The 22,381-nt window shown below is 40.7% G+C and overlaps 2 protein-coding genes across 6 annotated transcripts in view; both read right to left on the bottom strand.

Annotated features, from left to right (window-relative positions):
• Positions 1 to 13,747, bottom strand: part of LOC308706119 (uncharacterized protein) — a 63,748-nt gene extending 50,001 nt beyond the window's left edge. The window contains exons 1-5 of the mRNA XM_081391499.1: positions 13,577 to 13,747; positions 13,148 to 13,221; positions 11,957 to 12,835; positions 6,847 to 6,880; positions 4,533 to 4,691 (exon numbers count right to left, since the gene is read on the bottom strand). Of these exons, the coding sequence (XP_081247625.1) occupies positions 4,533 to 4,691; positions 6,847 to 6,880; positions 11,957 to 12,835; positions 13,148 to 13,200 (1,125 nt within the window). The 5' untranslated portion in view covers positions 13,201 to 13,221; positions 13,577 to 13,747. The remainder of the gene's footprint in view (positions 1 to 4,532; positions 4,692 to 6,846; positions 6,881 to 11,956; positions 12,836 to 13,147; positions 13,222 to 13,576) is intronic.
• Positions 13,748 to 20,505: 6,758 nt separating this feature from the next.
• rapgef6 (Rap guanine nucleotide exchange factor (GEF) 6) overlaps positions 20,506 to 22,381 on the bottom strand; it is a 185,733-nt gene continuing 183,857 nt past the window's right edge. For 3 of the 5 annotated variants that reach the window (XM_081390392.1, XM_081390393.1, XM_081390395.1), the window contains one exon: positions 20,506 to 21,549. In XM_081390392.1, coding sequence (XP_081246518.1) covers positions 21,527 to 21,549 — 23 coding nt within the window. In that variant the 3' untranslated portion in view covers positions 20,506 to 21,526. The remainder of the gene's footprint in view (positions 21,550 to 22,381) is intronic. The other 2 variants (XM_081390394.1, XM_081390391.1) reach the window with 2 other exon arrangements.

The following is a 22,381-nucleotide window of genomic DNA, read 5'->3' as shown; positions in this document are numbered from 1 at the left end:
TGAAGCTCACACACACATCAACGTTCCCCGTCAGTGGAGGACAGAGTCTGGATGTGAGGCTCACACACACATCAACGTTCCCGTCAGTGGAGGACAGAGTCTGGATGTGAAGCTCACACACACACATCAACGTTCCCCGTCAGTGGAGGACAGAGTCTGGATGTGAAGCTCACACACACATCAACGTTCCCCGTCAGTGGAGGACAGAGTCTGGATGTGAGGCTCACACACACATCAACGTTCCCCGTCAGTGGAGGACAGAGTCTGGATGTGAAGCTCACACACACATCAACGTTCCCCGTCAGTGGAGGACAGAGTCTGGATGTGAAGCTCACACACACATCAACGTTCCCCGTCAGTGGAGGACAGAGTCTGGATGTGAGGCTCACACACACATCAACGTTCCCGTCAGTGGAGGACAGAGTCTGGATGTGAAGCTCACACACACATCAACGTTCCCGTCAGTGGAGTACAGGGTCTGGATGTGAAGCTCACACACACATCAACGTTCCCCGTCAGTGGAGGACAGAGTCTGGATGTGAAGCTCACACACACATCAACGTTCCCCGTCAGTGGAGGACAGAGTCTGGATGTGAAGCTCACACACACACATCAACGTTCCCGTCAGTGAAGGACAGAGTCTGGATGTGAAGCTCACACACACATCAACGTTCCCCGTCAGTGGAGGACAGAGTCTGGATGTGAAGCTCACACACACATCAACGTTCCCCGTCAGTGGAGGACAGAGTCTGGATGTGAAGCTCACACACACACATCAACGTTCCCGTCAGTGAAGGACAGAGTCTGGATGTGAAGCTCACACACACATCAACGTTCCCCGTCAGTGGAGGACAGAGTCTGGATGTGAAGCTCACACACACACATCAACGTTCCCCGTCAGTGGAGGACAGAGTCTGGATGTGAAGCTCACACACACACACCTCAACGTTTCCCGTCAGTGGAGGACAGAGTCTGGATGTGAAGCTCACACACACATCAACGTTCCCGTCAGTGAAGGACAGAGTCTGGATGTGAAGCTCACACACACATCAACGTTCCCCGTCAGTGGAGGACAGAGTCTGGATGTGAAGCTCACACACACACATCAACGTTCCCCGCCAGTGGAGGACAGAGTCTGGATGTGAAGCTCACACACACACATCAACGTTCCCGTCAGTGAAGGACAGAGTCTGGATGTGAAGCTCACACACACATCAACGTTCCCCGTCAGTGGAGGACAGAGTCTGGATGTGAAGCTCACACACACACACACATCAACGTTCCCGTCAGTGAAGGACAGAGTCTGGATGTGAAGCTCACACACACATCAACGTTCCCGTCAGTGAAGGACAGAGTCTGGATGTGAAGCTCACACACACACATCAACGTTCCCGTCAGTGGAGGACAGAGTCTGGATGTGAAGCTCACACACACATCAACGTTCCCCGTCAGTGGAGGACAGAGTCTGGATGTGAAGCTCACACACACATCAACGTTCCCCGTCAGTGGAGGACAGAGTCTGGATGTGAAGCTCACACACACATCAACGTTCCCCGTCAGTGGAGGACAGAGTCTGGATGTGAAGCTCACACACACACCTCAACGTTTCCCGTCAGTGGAGGACAGAGTCTGGATGTGAAGCTCACACACACATATCAACGTTCCCGTCAGTGAAGGACAGAGTCTGGATGTGAAGCTCACACACACATCAACGTTCCCGTCAGTGGAGGACAGAGTCTGGATGTGAAGCTCACACACACACCTCAACGTTCCCCGTCAGTGGAGGACAGAGTCTGGATGTGAAGCTCACACACACATCAACGTTTCCCGTCAGTGGAGGACAGAGTCTGGATGTGAAGCTCACACACACACATCAACGTTCCCCGTCAGTGGAGGACAGAGTCTGGATGTGAAGCTCACACACACATATCAACGTTCCCGTCAGTGAAGGACAGAGTCTGGATGTGAAGCTCACACACACATCAACGTTCCCGTCAGTGGAGGACAGAGTCTGGATGTGAAGCTCACACACATATCAACGTTCCCGTCAGTGGAGGACAGAGTCTGGATGTGAAGCTCACACACACACCTCAACGTTCCCCGTCAGTGGAGGACAGAGTCTGGATGTGAAGCTCACACACACATCAACGTTCCCGTCAGTGGAGGACAGAGTCTGGATGTGAAGCTCACACACACATCAACGTTCCCCGTCAGTGGAGGACAGAGTCTGGATGTGAAGCTCACACACACATCAACGTTCCCGTCAGTGAAGGACAGAGTCTGGATGTGAAGCTCACACACATATCAACGTTCCCGTCAGTGGAGGACAGAGTCTGGATGTGAAGCTCACACACACACCTCAACGTTCCCCGTCAGTGGAGGACAGAGTCTGGATGTGAAGCTCACACACACATCAACGTTCCCGTCAGTGGAGGACAGAGTCTGGATGTGAAGCTCACACACACATCAACGTTCCCCGTCAGTGGAGGACAGAGTCTGGATGTGAAGCTCACACACACACATCAACGTTCCCCGTCAGTGGAGGACAGAGTCTGGATGTGAAGCTCACACACACATATCAACGTTCCCGTCAGTGAAGGACAGAGTCTGGATGTGAAGCTCACACACACATCAACGTTCCCGTCAGTGGAGGACAGAGTCTGGATGTGAAGCTCACACACACACCTCAACGTTCCCCGTCAGTGGAGGACAGAGTCTGGATGTGAAGCTCACACACACACCTCAACGTTTCCCGTCAGTGGAGGACAGAGTCTGGATGTGAAGCTCACACACACACATCAACGTTCCCCGTCAGTGGAGGACAGAGTCTGGATGTGAAGCTCACACACACATATCAACGTTCCCGTCAGTGAAGGACAGAGTCTGGATGTGAAGCTCACACACACATCAACGTTCCCGTCAGTGGAGGACAGAGTCTGGATGTGAAGCTCACACACATATCAACGTTCCCGTCAGTGGAGGACAGAGTCTGGATGTGAAGCTCACACACACACCTCAACGTTCCCCGTCAGTGGAGGACAGAGTCTGGATGTGAAGCTCACACACACATCAACGTTCCCGTCAGTGGAGGACAGAGTCTGGATGTGAAGCTCACACACACATCAACGTTCCCCGTCAGTGGAGGACAGAGTCTGGATGTGAAGCTCACACACACATCAACGTTCCCGTCAGTGAAGGACAGAGTCTGGATGTGAAGCTCACACACATATCAACGTTCCCGTCAGTGGAGGACAGAGTCTGGATGTGAAGCTCACACACACACCTCAACGTTCCCCGTCAGTGGAGGACAGAGTCTGGATGTGAAGCTCACACACACATCAACGTTCCCGTCAGTGGAGGACAGAGTCTGGATGTGAAGCTCACACACACATCAACGTTCCCCGTCAGTGGAGGACAGAGTCTGGATGTGAGGCTCACACACACACATCAACGTTCCCGTCAGTGGAGGACAGAGTCTGGATGTGAGGCTCACACACACACATCAACGTTCCCGTCAGTGGAGGACAGAGTCTGGATGTGAGGCTCACACACACACATCAACGTTCCCCGTCAGTGGAGGACAGAGTCTGGATGTGAGGCTCACACACACATCAACGTTCCCCGTCAGTGGAGGACAGAGTATGGATGTGAGGCTCACACACACATCAACGTTCCCCGTCAGTGGAGGACAGAGTCTGGATGTGAAGCTCACACACACACACATCAACGTTCCCCGTCAGTGGAGGACAGAGTCTGGATGTGAAGCTCACACACACATCAACGTTCCCGTCAGTGGAGGACAGAGTCTGGATCTCACACCAGCTGCGCAGTGAAGGCTCACACACACGTCAATGTTGTTCTGATCTCAAACACTTTCAACATATCCTCCTCCTTTTAACTCACTACTGACTTCTGTCATAATGAGTTTTTTAATCTAATAATTATAATGTGTCAAAAAAATTACTTTTTATCTCATATTTTCAACTTTTCAGTTCGTAATTCTCTTTTTTCATAATGTTATCTTTTTATCTCATGATTTTTACTTTTATCTTTTTCTTACATAACATCTCATAATGACTTATATCATAATTTATACTTTTTATCTCATAATTACAAACTCATGATTGTTTTTGTCATAATTTTGTTTTTTTCTAAATTTGTTACCATAATTTTACCTTTTTTATCATAATGATGGCATAGTACGTTGTATTTTGAGCTTTTATCTCATAGTATCAATTTTGTGTTTTTTCTAATAATTTTTTACTTTTTTATCATAATTATGACAGCATCTCATAATTTCATAATTTTGGATTTTATCTTATTTGTATCTCATCTCTTTTATATATATATATATATATATATATATATATATATATATATATATATATATATATATATATATATATATAATGAAGACATAGTTTGTCATAATGTGAGCTTTCATCTCATGGTATGTCCAGGAACAGAACTGGACACCCTGAAGTATCTGTCATGTCATGATCCCGATTCCCCGAGGCATGTGATGCGCTCACCTGGCAGTCGTCGGCTTTGGTGCACACGAGGCCGCTCATGAACTGTGTGTCGAGAGACGGAGAGATGCCGAAGCTGTTGCCCATACACAGCATCTCTGCTCTTCCCTCTCCATAACTGATCTCCACACACCCGTTCAGGATCACGTACCACGTGTTCAGCTGCAAACACACACACACACTAGTGTTCAGCTGCAAACAGAGCATTTAGATCATCATCATCACACACACACACACACACACACACACACTCAAAGTTTTCCCCAAAGAGTTTTGCTCTCTTTGGCATTTGGTTTACAAAAACCAAACTAAATACAAAAACTTTAAAAAATATATTATTAGGATCTGTTACTCCAGTGTGATTTATACATAAGAACACCATGTCATGTCCAGACTAGTGTGAACTGTTTTGCATAACAATTATTTATTTATTCATTTACTTACTTAAATGTAATTTACTCACACTTCTTGAGCTCAAATATTTAGTCGTATGCCATAATACATTCAATCGCACACCACAGAAATCTCTGTGCATCGTAATCCTCAGCAAGAACATCTCCTTAACAATTGTTCCCCTTCGTTACGGGGAACTCCCGCTGCGTCTAATATAAACGCTACGGGGAATGCCTTCGACATGCGTTATCTGAAGTCACTATAAAAATTCGAGATAATATTTATATTAGCTCCACTTTAATTTTGGAGGGACGTGTCTGAGTCATCAGAGGTAATACGATATCTGGGAGAAATATTCTTCTACCCCCTGCATCATTAAATTCCCCTTTAAAGGAGACCTCCGGTCAATTTTAACATTGAGCTCATTTTTTTGTACATTTGGAGTGCTGTCAATACAGAGAACAACGACAAAAATTGGTGTTGCCTACACCGAGTTATTCTATTTTTAAAATTTGCACCCTGTTGACTTCAATAGGGCAAGTAGTAAGCCTGCTTTTTAGCCTCTTAACATCCTTTAAGTGTCATTACAAGTGCACAGAAAATGTGAGTGATTCCTTCCGAGTGAACACGGGTCAATCTGACTGCAGTAGATGTTAGAGATATTAATAAAAACGAAGTTAATTCAGCCAGCGCTCATACCTTTGTTTACATCCTGTTTTCGGTGGAAGGCCATAGTAATCGATTGTCGAGTTCATGCGCATAGGTTTAGTTACCAATGATCACGCGCGTGAACTCGACAATCGATTACTATGGCCTTCCACCGAAAACAGGATGTAAACAAAGGTTGAGCGCTGGCTGAATTAACTTCGTTTTTATTAATATCTCTAACATCTACTGCAGTCAGATTCACCCGTGTTCACTCGGAAGGAATCACTCACATTTTCTGTGCACTTGTAATGACACTTAAAGGATGTTAAGAGGCTAAAAAGCAGGCTTACTACTTGCCCTATTGAAGTCAACAGGGTGCAAATTTTAAAAATAGAATAACTCGGTGTAGGCAACACCGATTTTTGTCGTTGTTCTCTGTATTGACAGCACTCCAAATGTACAAAAAAATGAGCTCAATGTTAAAATTGACCGGAGTTCTCCTTTAATTTTCTTCTTCAATTATTCCACAATCTCAATACCTCAGTATGGAGATCGTTTGAAAAAGGAAGACTCTGACACAAGGATTTTGACTGGGTTTGCAGGAAGCACTCTTTTTAGTCGCTTCCTTCTTATTAAATTACCAAACATTTAATTTCATTACAGCCCCAGTCTTTCTCCATCAACTCCTCATAATGTGGTGAATATTCGTGGTTCAGTGTTGATAGTATCTGACTCCTCAGAATCAGATAAATCAAACACCGGGTCTTTACACGGTCGGAAGAAGCCGCTTTCCGAACCGTGCGCGAGACCTGTAAACACTGCTCCACGTGCGAACCCAATGCAAACAGACAACGCGCTGCCTCGACAGACGCGAGCTGATGCACTAGGAACGCAAGCCTATTCTATTCTTTTTAAACAGGCTTAGGCGGGAGCGGAAGAGTAAACTCGGAGTCTACACCCTGCAGACCTGTAATCTACGCGCTGCCTCGGCAGACGCGAGATTCCCAGTCACAGAATCCTTTCAGTTTGCACAAAATAGACAGTGCCCTCGAGAACTGTCCGTGCAAGCTCCGCTCACAACCCAACACCACAAAGCAAGTGTGCGCCATCCTTGCTTCTTAAATTCTTCTTAAATCAAGGAGACGCACACTGCCTTCGCCATAGTAGATTTGACAGACAACACCAAATAAGACGTACAGTTTGACATAGAACGCTGCTGAAGAACAGAAGCTGTCATTTCCTTGTTCCTGTGACCCTTATATAGCGTCCGGGTCACCGTCACATGCAACGTCATGGCGTGTTTTGATAATCTAGAGCAAAAGCAATGTAATCTTACACTTGAATTTCTGTGTCACAAAATATCGTTTTCCTTTAGCAAAACACAAACAAAACAAAAACCAGTGCTGTTCTGCGGATCCTATTTTATTCTAACTTTTGATGATGTAACATTAATCACTTTAGGACATCAATAATTATCAGTCATTAATTCACGCTCTCTGACATTCTTTCTCTCAGTTGATTGATTTCTTTCAAGGTGTTCTGTAACTGATCAGTTCCTTTCTTCATTTCACAAATGAATGTCTCTACTTTTTTCTTAAGCTCCTCTTCCTTTTTCTTAAGCTCCTCTTCCTCTTCCTTTTTCTTAAGCTCCTCTTCCTCTTCCTTTTTCTTAAGCTCCTCTTCCTCTTCCTTTTTCTTAAGCTCCTCTTCCTCTTCCTTTTTCTTAAGCTCCTCTTCCTCTTTCTTAGACTCCTCTTCCTTTTTCTTAAGCTCCTCTTCCTTTTTCTTAGACTCCTCTTCCTCTTCCCTTTTCTTAAACTCCTCTTCCTCTTTCTTTTTCTTAGACTCCTCTTCCTCTTTCTTTTTCTTAAGCTCCTCTTCCTCTTCCTTTTTCTTAAGCTCCTCTTCCTCTTCCTTTTTCTTAAACTCCTCTTCCTCTTCCTTTTTCTTAGACTCCTCTTCCTCTTTCTTTTTCTTAAACTCCTCTTCCTCTTCCTTTTTCTTAGACTCCTCTTCCTCTTTCTTTTTCTTAAACTCCTCTTCCTTTTTCTTAAACTCCTCTTCCTTTTTCTTAGACTCCTCTTCCTCTTTCTTTTTCTTAAACTCCTCTTCCTTTTTCTTAGACTCCTCTTCCTCTTTCTTTTTCTTAAACTCCTCTTCCTCTTCCTTTTTCTTAGACTCCTCTTCCTCTTTCTTAGACTCCTCTTCCTCTTCCTTTTTCTTAAGCTCCTCTTCCTCTTCCTTTTTCTTAAGCTCCTCTTCCTCTTCCTTTTTCTTAGACTCCTCTTCCTCTTTCTTAGACTCCTCTTCCTTTTTCTTAAGCTCCTCTTCCTCTTCCTTTTTCTTAGACTCCTCTTCCTCTTTCTTTTTCTTAAACTCCTCTTCCTCTTCCCTTTTCTTAAGCTCCTCTTCCTCTTCCTTTTTCTTAAACTCCTCTTCCTCTTTCTTTTTCTTAGACTCCTCTTCCTCTTTCTTTTTCTTAAGCTCCTCTTCCTCTTCCTTTTTCTTAAGCTCCTCTTCCTCTTCCTTTTTCTTAAACTCCTCTTCCTCTTCCTTTTTCTTAGACTCCTCTTCCTCTTTCTTTTTCTTAAACTCCTCTTCCTCTTCCTTTTTCTTAGACTCCTCTTCCTCTTTCTTTTTCTTAAACTCCTCTTCCTTTTTCTTAAACTCCTCTTCCTCTTCCTTTTTCTTAGACTCCTCTTCCTCTTTCTTTTTCTTAAACTCCTCTTCCTTTTTCTTAGACTCCTCTTCCTCTTTCTTTTTCTTAAACTCCTCTTCCTCTTCCTTTTTCTTAGACTCCTCTTCCTCTTTCTTAGACTCCTCTTCCTCTTCCTTTTTCTTAAGCTCCTCTTCCTCTTCCTTTTTCTTAAGCTCCTCTTCCTCTTCCTTTTTCTTAGACTCCTCTTCCTCTTTCTTAGACTCCTCTTCCTTTTTCTTAAGCTCCTCTTCCTCTTCCTTTTTCTTAGACTCCTCTTCCTCTTTCTTTTTCTTAAACTCCTCTTCCTCTTCCTTTTTCTTAAGCTCCTCTTCCTCTTCCTTTTTCTTAAACTCCTCTTCCTCTTTCTTTTTCTTAGACTCCTCTTCCTCTTCCTTTTTCTTAAGCTCCTCTTCCTCTTCCTTTTTCTTAAGCTCCTCTTCCTCTTCCTTTTTCTTAGACTCCTCTTCCTCTTTCTTTTTCTTAAACTCCTCTTCCTTTTTCTTAAACTCCTCTTCCTCTTCCTTTTTCTTAGACTCCTCTTCCTCTTTCTTTTTCTTAAACTCCTCTTCCTTTTTCTTAAACTCCTCTTCCTCTTCCTTTTTCTTAGACTCCTCTTCCTCTTCCTTTTTCTTAAACTCCTCTTCCTCTTCCTTTTTCTTAGACTCCTCTTCCTCTTTCTTTTTCTTAAACTCCTCTTCCTTTTTCTTAAACTCCTCTTCCTCTTTCTTTTTCTTAAGACTCCTCTTCCTCTTTCTTTTTCTTAAACTCCTCTTCCTTTTTCTTAGACTCCTCTTCCTCTTTCTTTTTCTTAAACTCCTCTTCCTCTTTCTTTTTCTTAGACTCCTCTTCCTCTTTCTTTTTCTTAAACTCCTCTTCCTCTTCCTTTTTCTTAGACTCCTCTTCCTCTTTCTTAGACTCCTCCTCCTCTTCCTTTTTCTTAAGCTCCTCTTCCTCTTCCTTTTTCTTAAACTCCTCTTCCCTTTTCTTAGACTCCTCTTCCTCTTCCTTTTTCTTAGACTCCTCTTCCTCTTTCTTTTTCTTAAACTCCTCTTCCTCTTCCTTTTTCTTAGACTCCTCTTCCACTTTCTTAGACTCCTCTTCCTCTTCCTTTTTCTTAAGCTCCTCTTCCTCTTCCTTTTTCTTAGACTCCTCTTCCTCTTTCTTTTTCTTAAACTCCTCTTCCTTTTTCTTAAACTCCTCTTCCTCTTCCTTTTTCTTAGACTCCTCTTCCTCTTTCTTTTTCTTAAACTCCTCTTCCTTTTTCTTAGACTCCTCTTCCTCTTTCTTTTTCTTAAACTCCTCTTCCTCTTTCTTTTTCTTAGACTCCTCTTCCTCTTTCTTTTTCTTAAACTCCTCTTCCTCTTCCCTTTTCTTAGACTCCTCTTCCTCTTTCTTAGACTCCTCCTCCTCTTCCTTTTTCTTAAGCTCCTCTTCCTCTTCCTTTTTCTTAAACTCCTCTTCCCTTTTCTTAGACTCCTCTTCCTCTTCCTTTTTCTTAGACTCCTCTTCCTCTTTCTTTTTCTTAAACTCCTCTTCCTCTTCCTTTTTCTTAGACTCCTCTTCCACTTTCTTAGACTCCTCTTCCTCTTCCTTTTTCTTAAGCTCCTCTTCCTCTTCCTTTTTCTTAAACTCCACTTCCTCTTCCTTTTTCTTAAGCTCCTCTTCCTCTTCCTTTTTCTTAAACTCCTCTCCCTCTTCCTTTTTCTTAGACTCCTCTTCCTCTTTCTTTTTCTTAAGCTCCTCTTCCTCTTCCTTTTTCTTAAACTCCTCTTCCTCTTCCTTTTTCTTAAGCTCCTCTTCCTCTTCCTTTTTCTTAAACTCCTCTTCCTCTTCCTTTTTCTTAAGCTCCTCTTTCTTTTTCTTAAACTCCTCTTCCTCTTCCTTTTTCTTAGACTCCTCTTCCTCTTTCTTTTTCTTAAACTCCTCTTCCTCTTCCTTTTTCTTAGACTCCTCTTCCTCTTTCTTTTTCTTAAACTCCTCTTCCTCTTCCTTTTTCTTAGACTCCTCTTCCTCTTTCTTAGACTCCTCTTCCTTTTTCTTAAGCTCCTCTTCCTCTTCCTTTTTCTTAGACTCCTCTTCCTCTTTCTTTTTCTTAAACTCCTCTTCCTCTTTCTTTTTCTTAAGCTCCTCTTCCTCTTCCTTTTTCTTAAACTCCTCTTCCTCTTTCTTTTTCTTAGACTCCTCTTCCTCTTTCTTTTTCTTAAGCTCCTCTTCCTCTTCCTTTTTCTTAAAATCCTCTTCCTCTTCCTTTTTCTTAGACTCCTCTTCCTCTTTCTTTTTCTTAAACTCCTCTTCCTTTTTCTTAGACTCCTCTTCCTTTTTCTTAGACTCCTCTTCCTCTTCCTTTTTCTTAAGCTCCTCTTCCTCTTCCTTTTTCTTAGACTCCTCTTCCTCTTCCTTTTTCTTAAACTCCTCTTCCTTTTTCTTAGACTCCTCTTCCTCTTCCTTTTTCTTAGACTCCTCTTCCTCTTCCTTTTTCTTAAACTCCTCTTCCTTTTTCTTAGACTCCTCTTCCTCTTCCGTTTTCTTAGACTCCTCTTCCTCTTCCTTTTTCTTAAACTCCTCTTCCTCTTCCTTTTTCTTAGACTCCTCTTCCTCTTCCTTTTTCTTAAGCTCCTCTTCCTCTTCCTTTTTCTTAGACTCCTCTTTCTTTTTCTTAGACTCCTCTTCCTCTTCCTTTTTCTTAAACTCCTCTTCCTCTTTCTTTTTCTTAAGCTCCTCTTCCTCTTCCTTTTTCTTAGACTCCTCTTCCTCTTTCTTTTTCTTAGACTCCTCTTCCTCTTCCTTTTTCTTAGACTCCTCTTCCTCTTTCTTTTTCTTAAGCTCCTCTTCCTCTTCGTTTTTCTTAGACTCCTCTTCCTCTTCCTTTTTCTTAGACTCCTCTTCCTCTTTATTTTTCTTAAGCTCCTCTTCCTCTTCCTTTATCTTAGACTCCTCTTCCTCTTTCTTTTTCTTAAGCTCCTCTTCCTCTTTCTTTTTCTTAAGCTCCTCTTCCTTTTTCTTAGACTCCTCTTCCTTTTTCTTAGACTCCTCTTCCTCTTTCTTAGACTCCTCTTCCTCTTCCTTTTTCTTAGACTCCTTTTCCTCTTCCTTTTTCTTAGACTCCTCTTCCTTTTTCTTAGACTCCTCTTCCTCTTCCTTTTTCTTAGACTCCTCTTCCTCTTTCTTTTTCTTAAGCTCCTCTTCCTCTTCCTTTTTCTTAGACTCCTCTTCCTCTTCCTTTTTCTTTGACTCCTCTTCCTCTTTCTTTTTCTTAAGCTCCTCTTCCTTTTTCTTAGACTCCTCTTTCTTTTTCTTTTTCTTAGACTCCTCTTTCTTTTTCTTAGACTCCTCTTCCTCTTCCTTTATCTTAGACTCCTCTTCCTCTTTCTTTTTCTTAAGCTCCTCTTCCTCTTTCTTTTTCTTAAGCTCCTCTTCCTCTTCCTTTTTCTTAGACTCCTCTTCCTCTTTCTTTTTCTTAAGCTCCTCTTCCTTTTTCTTAGACTCCTCTTCCTCTTTCTTTTTCTTAGACTCCTCTTCCTCTTTCTTTTTCTTAGACTCCTCTTTCTTTTTCTTAAGCTCCTCTTCCTCTTTCTTTTTCTTAAGCTCCTCTTCCTCTTCCTTTTTCTTAGACTCCTCTTCCTTTTTCTTAGACTCCTCTTCCTCTTTCTTTTTCTTAAGCTCATCTTCCTTTTCCTTTTTCTTAGACTCCTCTTCCTCTTTCTTTTTCTTAGACTCCTCTTTCTTTTTCTTAAGCTCCTCTTCCTCTTTCTTTTTCTTAGACTCCTCTTCCTCTTTCTTTTTCTTAAGCTCCTCTTCCTCTTCCTTTTTCTTAGACTCCTCTTCCTCTTTCTTTTTCTTAAACTCCTCTTCCTCTTTCTTAAACTCCTCTTCCTCTTCCTTTTTCTTAGACTCCTCTTCCTCTTCCTTTTTCTTAAACTCCTCTTCCTCTTTCTTTTTCTTAAGCTCCTCTTCCTCTATTGGTTTTGCAGGCTCGTCCTTGTTGTCTTCAAGAATTTCGTCCAAAAGTTCAAGCGTTTTAACAATCTTAGCTGAAGTTTCGGACAGGTTTTCAGTCAAATTGAAAGTCTGAAACTCTTGATAGCAGTCGTAAAAACGATCACGTATTTCAGTGAGTTTGTGCTCTGGTATCTCAGTAGGGTCTCTCAGTATTTCCTGAGTACGCTGAAACACTTTTTCCAGCGAGTTAATCATAGGACTCATTTTGTTCTGAAGTTCTTCAAGTTCAGTTTCAATGATTTGTTTAATGTTCTTCTCCTGCTGTGATTTTTTGAATTCCCCGACACGAGCAGTAACATCAACAGCTGCAGCCGTAGCTGCTCCTAATCCCACAACAACAAGAGAAGCCCCCAGAGTAAAAAAAGCTGCAACTATTCCTGCAATCATGATGAGAGTCCCTCCAGTTACTTCTGCTATTGCTCCTCCTCTTTTGAGCTCAATAGCATATTTGTAATCTTTTTCAAACCCTTTGATGAGGTTTCTCATTTTCCCTATATGTGTCTGACATTCAGCAGAAGTTTTCTCATATAGCATATTCGATTCAGCTTCGAGATGAAGAACATCAGATCTAGAGAAAACACAGAAACATCAAGAAATGTTGTATGTTTTGTAATACTAATATTTAAATTTTATGGTGCACATTAACTGATATGTACTGTAGATGAAACTGAGTTTCTTGCGTTTATTTTGATAATTTAGGCCTATGCTATATACTGTATATTTGTATACACGGATTAGAGTGATTTTTTAAAAGGAAATATTGCTTAATAAGCTAACAATTTGTTTAAACACCCAGACAATTATTATGATCCCCTGCATCAAGAGAAACATAGATAAACAAACAAACTTCATGTAAAAACATAACGTAACAATCTCTCACAATATTTTGGGTGGTTCGTCCATGCTGTGGCGCCATAGTCTGTTTGAAGCCATTGTTGTTGCAACAGTCCTGGTCTATAATATACAAGATAATGAATTTACATTCGGCCTTAAATAATCAATAATATCAATTACTTGCACATACTTTTCATACATTTTAATGTGGAAGAACCAATGAAGTTTTAACTTTGACATATTAACTTTTGCTTTAAATTTAGCTTATATTTTTGTTCAGTCCAGTTAGTTAATCCAGTCGTATAATAGAAACATTCACACTGCTTCTGCTTTTGTTTAACCTGAGTGCTTTTTCTCTCAGATGTGTAAACTACAGGTATGCACAGTATTATATAAAAGCATATATAGATATACAGCTGTATGTAGATTTTTCCACAGGCATAATTTTGTAAACAATGTAATCAATAATACTCACATTTCAGCTGACTATAATTTGCAGGAGCTCAATCCTTCTTATTCTACAATGTGATTCCTTCCGGTAGGATTATTGTTCAAAAATGAAACGTTAAAACTTTATCTCTTTCATAAAAGTTTGAAATGGGTGGGGTAGCACACAGACAAGAACTGTTCATGTTCAAAGTCCAACAAGCAACATTAAACAGTGATGTGATCAAAGTCTACCTTGCCCCTGCAATGACATTTTAATGTAGGAGAAAATATATGTCAGATATGCAAAAATTAAAGGTCCCGTTTTTCGTGTGTTTTTGAAGCTTTGATTGTGTTTACAGTGTGCAATATAACATGTGTTCATGTTTCGCGTGTAAAAAACGGTCTTTTTCACACAATTTACTAATCTGTATACCGCTGTTTTCACTGTCCTAAGAACAGGCTGATGACTTCCTTGTTCTATGAAGTCCCTCCTTCAGAAATATGTAACGCAGTGGTCTCAAACCGGTTCCACGGAGGGCCTATTGTATGCAGGTTTTCTCTTTTACCTTGAACCAAACTGATTGAGTAGGTCACTAATTGGTTAAGATCTCCCCTCACCTGGTAGTCTAGGTCTTAATTGGGCACTAATTGAAGGGAAAGACCAAAAACCTGCATACACTAGGCCCTCCGTGGAACCGGTTTGAGAACGAGTTCTGATTGTGCCAGCGGTTCCTGTGTTGTGATTGGACAGCAGCTTAGTGCACGTTGCCCGGAAAGGTCACGCCTCTTACCATAACGTGGAGATGCAAGCGCTCCGTGTTATTGTAAACATGTCTTTAATATTACCCTATCAATTTGAGCCGGAATCGGACCGGGAGAACATTGATGAAGAGGATCGAGTAGACTTGGACTCCGGGATGAAAATAACAGCGTCTCGACGACATGGCGACAAACACACTCTACAAACACAACTCTTCCTCTTCTCCGTGGGAGCGCAACAAGACCACGCCCCCTTATTTTGTGTATTCCTGTGGGCGGAGTCAAAAAACTGTTCTAGTGACGTCATTAAAGAAGGAAGTAGAGGGATGCAGTCCAAACCGGCCGTTCGATGTAGGCGTCTTCTGTTAAATAAAATATCTTACTTGGCATTGAACTTTGAGCTTTATAATTTTACAGATATTATTTATACTCTAACAACAACATTACACACAAACTAAAGTTTGAAACATGGGATCACGAAGAACGGGACCTTTAAGATTTATTTAATGATTTAAAGAAGAACCCTATCAAAAAAAGTGTGCATATGGAATACCATTTTTGCCACATAAGAAAAAAAAAATGTGTAAAAAAATCCAAATTATGAGATTAAAAAGTGCAAATTATTACATACTTTTTAAGTCATAATTTTGACTTATTTTATTATTTCACAATATGTCATAATTTTGACTTTTTAAGTAATAATTTTGATTTATCTGATACACAGAATGTCATAAAAAGTCAAAATTAAGTCATAATTTTTACTTTTTAATCTCACAATTTTGCATTTTAATCTAATATTTATGACTTTTGAAGTCATTTAAACGTTTAATTTTATAATTATGACTTAATAATCTAATAATTTAAACTTTTCATGTATGATATTATTTTTCTTATGTGGCTGAAATGGGCTTCGATATGTGCATGAAATAAAGTCAGCAATAATGTTGCATTTAAAATGATTTTTTTTTTCTTGAAAGTGAGTTTGTCCCTTCTGGTTCAATTAATAAAACTTTATAAACTATTCATATTTGAATATCATTTTAATTATTAACACAATGAAAAGAATAATAAGAAAATAGAAGAATTTTTCCTTTTGTGATCCGAAAAAAAAATAAAATTAAAATCAATATAGCTTCGAGCAGCAATTGTCGGGGATAAAGCATTTAAGGCCTTAAAGCACATGCTTAAAAAGATATTATGTTTTATTTAGCAAGCCTGTTACCGTCTCAATCATAGATGGAAATGACCATTTACAGCCAATACAGGCAACTTACCAATTCAAGTTTTTTTTTTACAGTTATAGCCCCACCTATAATCCGATCTTCATAAAAGTTTGCATGCTTGTTTAGAATCATGTGTTGCATGTTCTCACCATGTTTTGTTTTCGTGAACTTTCGAGTTTTCATTTAGGAACGATAGGCTTTTTGGTAGACTTGGCCACGCCAGTTTTATAAATGACTCTGCTATAGGTAGCCTATCCAAAGGCCAAAGTTAATTTTTTAGGGCGCGAAGGCGCACGTTTTAACTTCACGGTTGTAAAGGATTGTGTTCATTCAGTCGCCACGTCCTTTTTTCACGCATCCACAGAATGAGCACTTGCTGAATTTAGTGAAAATACCTCATTCTGTTCACGAGTTATAGCCATTTTAGTAAAAGTGGCTTCTCCCAAGTTTTAACGGCCTTATAGGGACCGTGAACCGAAACTTTTTTTTTTTTTATAACTATTGACAATCAGACTCCAGAGAATCTGGCTGCACTGGTTTGGTTCCGATAGGGCCAAAAACCTAGGAGTGGTTAGATAAAGTAGGTTTTTATTTATTTTTATTTTTTATAAAAAATACCCGAAAATTTAGCTAAAACAACGAGCAAATCAGAGACATGCATTCCAACAATATAAGACTGAGCCCGTACTCTTGACCGCTGTAGCGCCCCCATCAGGCCGTTTGGGGCGAGCCTTGGTGACTTTGTAAGCGGTGTGAGTACTACCAGCCCTCAAAGTTTCAAGTCTCTAAAACTTACGGTTTGGACTGCCCAGTCACTTTTATGGGAGAATGCTGATCCTTGGAGAATTTAACAATTACAATTGGGTTTCAGTTCTACACGCTTGAACCCCTAATAATAATAATAATAATAAAAACAGCTACAACAGCATTGCCAAGCCTTAGTTCCAGGTATGAGGCCACAACTCACCAACTATCCAACCTTTTACTTTTGTAACCCTTTCTTTTTCAAAGCTTGGAGTTTATTTACCCTTTATCAACTTATTTTTCTGTGAGTCTATGGAATTGTACACACAAAAATTGAATTCAGTAATTATTTACTCACCCTGACTTATGTTTCCTTTTAGAACTAACACAGTAGTTAGTTTAGATTTACTGTTAATTAACAAGACTGCTGATGTCAGTGTTATGAGGATGTTTCATCATTACTGTCCAGTGACCACCAGATGATGCTCAAGAGCAGGTGAGATGAACTCTGACATTTCATGACATTTCTGATCATAGTCTCTTTTGTTAATTCATCCTTCTGCTCCCCTTGACTTTACTTATTTTTATATTATTCATTAATAGTAGACTTGTTAGACATGTCAGATGTCATCACGTTTCCTGTTTTCATAAATGGGTGTTTTTTTTCCATAAATGTTTTACAATCAGCTATTTGTTTTATTTTTCTCAGCTGGACATTAAAGAGAGAGCCAATCAGAGCCGAAGTTGCCAGTCTTCCAGCAGGGGGAGGACATTGAGAACTTGCATCGCTTTGAGCATATTGGCAGAACCTGGAGGTGGCCAGAAGACGAGTGAAGTTATCGCCTTGTTCCACTGGGAAAATGCTGGAGGCATACCTGACTATGGATGAGGACCAAGCAGAGATCTATGTGGACCTGAAGGAGGCGCTCTTGGAAAAGTTCAACATCTCTCCAGAGATGCAGAAGTCAATCGCAAGTCAAACAAGGCATTCAAGGTCATCACCATTTCTTCATTCAACGCAGAAGAAATCGATTGAGACTAATGTGACCATCAAAATCCTTCTTAAGGAACTTCACGAAATGCTTTCACTGCAAAGGCCATGCATGTATACAGTTAATGAGGAGCTCTGAAAATAATAAGCTGATGGTTCTTTTCATAGTTAAATGGATCTTTTCCATAGTTCCTGCTTCCGGTTTCATTCTGTCACTTACCATTCTACCTATGCGTGTGTGTGCGTGTTTAGATTAGTCCGACTGATTACACTATTTTACCTCTGCATTCTCCTTTTGATTCTAAACTGAACTCCAATGGCACTGATTGATAACCGGTGTTTTGTGAAGGGAATTGTAGTAGTGGGGTAAAACCGCTTGTCCTGTGCTCACCTCTCTGTGGAGTTTGAGAGGGACTGACTCATGACGGTCAAGGGAACACTGGTTACTAGTACAGATTACTGGTCTGGATTGGTACAGATTACTGGTCTGGATTGGTACAGATTACTGGTCTGGATTGGTACAGATTACTGGTCTGGATTGGTACAGATAACTGGTCTGGATTGGTACAGATTACTGGTCTGGATTGGTACAGATAACTGGTCTGGATTGGTACAGATTACTGGTCTGGATTGGTACAGATAACTGGTCTGGATTGGTACAGATTACTGGTCTGGATTGGTACAGATAACTGGTCTGGATTGGTACAGATTACTGGTCTGGATTGGTACAGATTACTGGTCTGGATTGGTACAGATAACTGGTCTGGATTGGTACAGATTACTGGTCTGGATTGGTACAGATAACTGGTCTGGATTGGTACAGATTACTGGTCTGGATTGGTACAGATAACTGGTCTGGATTGGTACAGATTACTGGTCTGGATTGGTACAGATTACTGGTCTGGATTGGTACAGATAACTGGTCTGGATTGGTACAGATTACTGGTCTGGATTGGTACAGATAACTGGTCTGGATTGGTACAGATAACTGGTCTGGATTGGTACAGATAACTGGTCTGGATTGGTACAGATTACTGGTCTGGATTGGTACAGATAACTGGTCTGGATTGGTACAGATAACTGGTCTGGATTGGTACAGATAACTGGTCTGGATTGGTACAGATTACTGGTCTGGATTGGTACAGATAACTGGTCTGGATTGGTACAGATTACTGGTCTGGATTGGTACAGATTACTGGTCTGGATTGGTACAGATTACTGGTCTGGATTGGTACAGATAACTGGTCTGGATTGGTACAGATTACTGGTCTGGATTGGTACAGATTACTGGTCTGGATTGGTACAGATAACTGGTCTGGATTGGTACAGATAACTGGTCTGGATTGGTACAGATTACTGGTCTGGATTGGTACAGATTACTGGTCTGGATTGGTACAGATAACTGGTCTGGATTGGTACAGATAACTGGTCTGGATTGGTACAGATTACTGGTCTGGATTGGTACAGATAACTGGTCTGGATTGGTACAGATTACTGGTCTGGATTGGTACAGATTACTGGTCTGGATTGGTACAGATAACTGGTCTGGATTGGTACAGATTACTGGTCTGGATTGGTACAGATTACTGGTCTGGATTGGTACAGATTACTGGTCTGGATTGGTACAGATAACTGGTCTGGTGGGCTCAGATAATCCACAGTATATGAAAATCCACAGAGGAATACTGACCATGGGGAAATCTCAGTCAAAATAAGATACACCGGTGTTTTGCCAGATGAGAAGTTTATTTACTATTTTAATTAATTTTACTCATTCATTTTATAACTGTATCATTTCTCTCTTTTAATTCCTTTTATAACTGTTTTAATTTCCCCTGCTTTTATTTGGTCTATTTTCTATGCAAAGCTCCATGAACTGCTATAGTGTGATTATTATAATTCCTTTCTATGTAAAGCTTATGAATAACTGTTTGAATTTTCCTTGCTTTTATTTTGTGATTAGTTTTATTCCTCTCTATGGCAATTCAAAGTGCTTTACATAGTGTATGAAATGTGCTATATAAATAAACTTGCCTTGCCTTATGTTTGTGATTTAATTCATAAAAATTGTGCACAATTCGTATTTTATTCTGATTCTCTGCTAGCAACAAAGTTTATTTTACGATTTAGATTTTGACTACGGGCTCTTAGTAGGACTGTACAGTAAGAAAGACGTTTCCCTCCCCTGTAAATTAACATTTCTTAGAATTAATAAACAATTAACACTGAGTGTTCACGGGACAAAATGGTTGATTGATTATAATATAATATTTATTTTGAGCTAATTTGCTACAAATGCCACACATCAATGATCTTTTGGAGACGATCGGCCAAGCCAGGAGTTAGTCCCAGGACAACCGGGTTGGACACCAACTGACATTCGCAATTTTCGGGAGGAGATTGGAGCTTTAACTTAAATTTCTATATTTCTTTAACGGTTCACACTGACATAATGAGCTGTTCTGCAGTGAACTGTACTAACCAAGTCTGCGGGAGTGAGAGCGAGGCAGTGATACCGCGACTCGGGCACTAAGAAGCCATATTTGGACATTGCCGGTTTCAATTTTCTACAATGGTAGAGAGTGAAGGTGCGTCGTCCATCTTTTTTTACAGTCTATGGTTGACATCCATGTTTTTTCAGTGCAAGCTCTAACACGGTTGAGTTCAGCAGAATGTCCCGACGTGACACCAATCGTGTTAAAAACCCCGTGAACCGGAAGTTGCAAACGACTTTTCTCCAGTGTTATGACGTATTTCCCAGTGAAAAGGAATATTGAACAGAGGGCAGGGTTTTACTCTAGCGCTCCTCCTCTCCATCTCTACTCATAGTAGACTAACGGTTTGAGGGGAGTGGTTAAGCGTTGCCCAAACCAATTCCTCAAACCTACGTCATCAGAGAAGGTCCTCCAATGCAGAGGGGAGGGGCATTTTCAGATTTTGATTAAAGATTACCATGGTAAAAAAATTTTTTTTTAAATATTTTCTTGCACGGATTAATTGTTCACCACAAGACTAGTAATATGCGCTAACAAAGTAAATAGGGTCAATTTTGATTTCATGGGGACTTTAAGTGTGTTGTGTAGTGTAAGCAAGTAAGTAAGGTTAGGTTTGTGCTCCTCTGACTGTCAAAGGCTAAAATCTTTTCCAGTCAATGGAAACAGTCTTTAAGTGTGTTGAGTTCATGTTTCAGGCCTTTGCCAAATGTGTCCCCAGCTTTACACTGAACACGTGACATTAGCAGAGTCTCCAGAAAGAAATCATTTCTGCCCAGGAACAGGAGCGGTCACAACCCCCGATTTATTTCAACAAAATAGTGAAAATACAGTTTATATAGCGCACTCTCTTCTCAGCTGTACATGATCAGAACATTCATTTACAATAAAACATACATTAAAAAACCCTTTATGCTTATATCATTAATACAATCAATGCTGTTCATAGTAAAACAACATACTCAAAAAATAAAATAACAATAAGAAGAAAAGCATCTGGGTCCAGACGGGTAAACCATAAAAATGTAATACTCCAGTTATTGTCCCTTAATATAATACATTTATTTCAACCCTATACATCGAAGGCTTAGTTCATATACAAATGTGTTCATTTGCTTACAGAGAGAAACGACTATGAAACCATTTGCATTCTATACAAAATGTTCTGTCCAAAGAGCATTAACTAACAAGGACTGAAAATGCACATCTAGCATATAAATATATCTCCCCTTGACAAGCAATATTGATCTCGCTCACTATGTACAACGACAGGAGTAGCAAATCCGACATCTGAGACTGTACAATCGGACGACGTCATTATTATTGCGTAAAAAACTAGGCAGACGATGCGCATTTCAGCGAGAAGAACACTGTAAACCGAGAACGTGTGTAAACGTTGCTGAAATCATGCGTAATGAGGCGTAACCTTGTTCATCTCTACACACATCCAGAAGGAGTGCGCCAGTACCATAACCGCTCGTCTCTGGACCATGATTCATCTGTGTTTGAGTCAAGAAGTGCTGCGTGCACATGGTGTGATGTTCACACACGGAGACAAAGCGTGTTTTCTCCCAGAGGAACCGGTTGGATGGTGAACAGTGTGTGTGAACTGAAAAGAGGTGTTGGAGAACCGGGTCCGGCTTCTCTTCTGGACAGTCTTTCTCCAGCGAGTTGGTCGATGATCAAAGATAGACGGGTTTTGTAATTAAACGACTTTGTTTAACTGGTGCAAACCTGTACCTTTCTCTGGCATGAACCAGGAGTGTGTGTGAAGCGCTGAGGTCCAGTCACACGGCAGAAACCTGCTCATCTGAAACACACACACATGAAGAGGGTCAGTTAAAGCGCTGAGAGCGTCATCGACACACAGTGAAGCCTCGACACACACGGACAGCAACGGCACATCCCAAACCTCAAACGCTACTTACACCCGAGGCCACCAGAACATCACCAGCTCACATTTCACCCCAACGGAAATTATATTTTGCATAAGATAAAGCCTATTTTATACGCAGACAAGGAGTTATTTAAGAGAAAAATGCATTATTTAGACTATAAAGCATTTCTGCATCACCATAGTTTTCGTTTTACAGCCACTGAATTGGAAAACACACTAATAATGATTCTGCGGACTCGTCCGGGATATTTCCGGTAGTCTTTATTAAATATGCATTAATTTGCAAACATTTCCAGAACAGAAATCTGCACTACATTAGATAAACCAGGTTCTAAATTCTTGTTTGATTTTGTTTTTGTCTTGTTGGAGTCTGATTTTGAAAATCAGACTTTTTTCCATGTTTAGGTGGTATAATCGGGTCCCCGGTGATGATATTGATATTTTGCATAAAATTAAGCATTTATTTTGTACGCAGATCGGCAATCCAGAGACGATTAGTGTGACTGTAAAGAGTTTGTTCACTTGCTGAGGAAAACGGATAATTTACACTATAAAGCATTTTCTATTAGTTTTACAGCCACTGAATTGGAAAACACATTATAATGATGATTATCTGATTAGCGTTGAGTTTGTCTGATCTGGGGGCTCGTCCGGGATATTCCCAGTGAGTATTCTCCTCCCTCTGGTGTTATTTTATTAAGGCAAGACACCCCAGGTGAATAGAGTAAAAAATAACTAAAAAAAT

The sequence above is a fragment of the Scardinius erythrophthalmus genome (genome assembly GCF_964197995.2).
Source record: "Scardinius erythrophthalmus genome assembly, chromosome: 17".
In the NCBI taxonomy this organism is placed as follows: Eukaryota; Metazoa; Chordata; class Actinopteri; order Cypriniformes; family Leuciscidae; genus Scardinius; species Scardinius erythrophthalmus.
The sequence above is the reverse complement of the archived record's forward strand: the minus strand, read 5'-3'. Positions and strand labels throughout refer to the sequence as shown.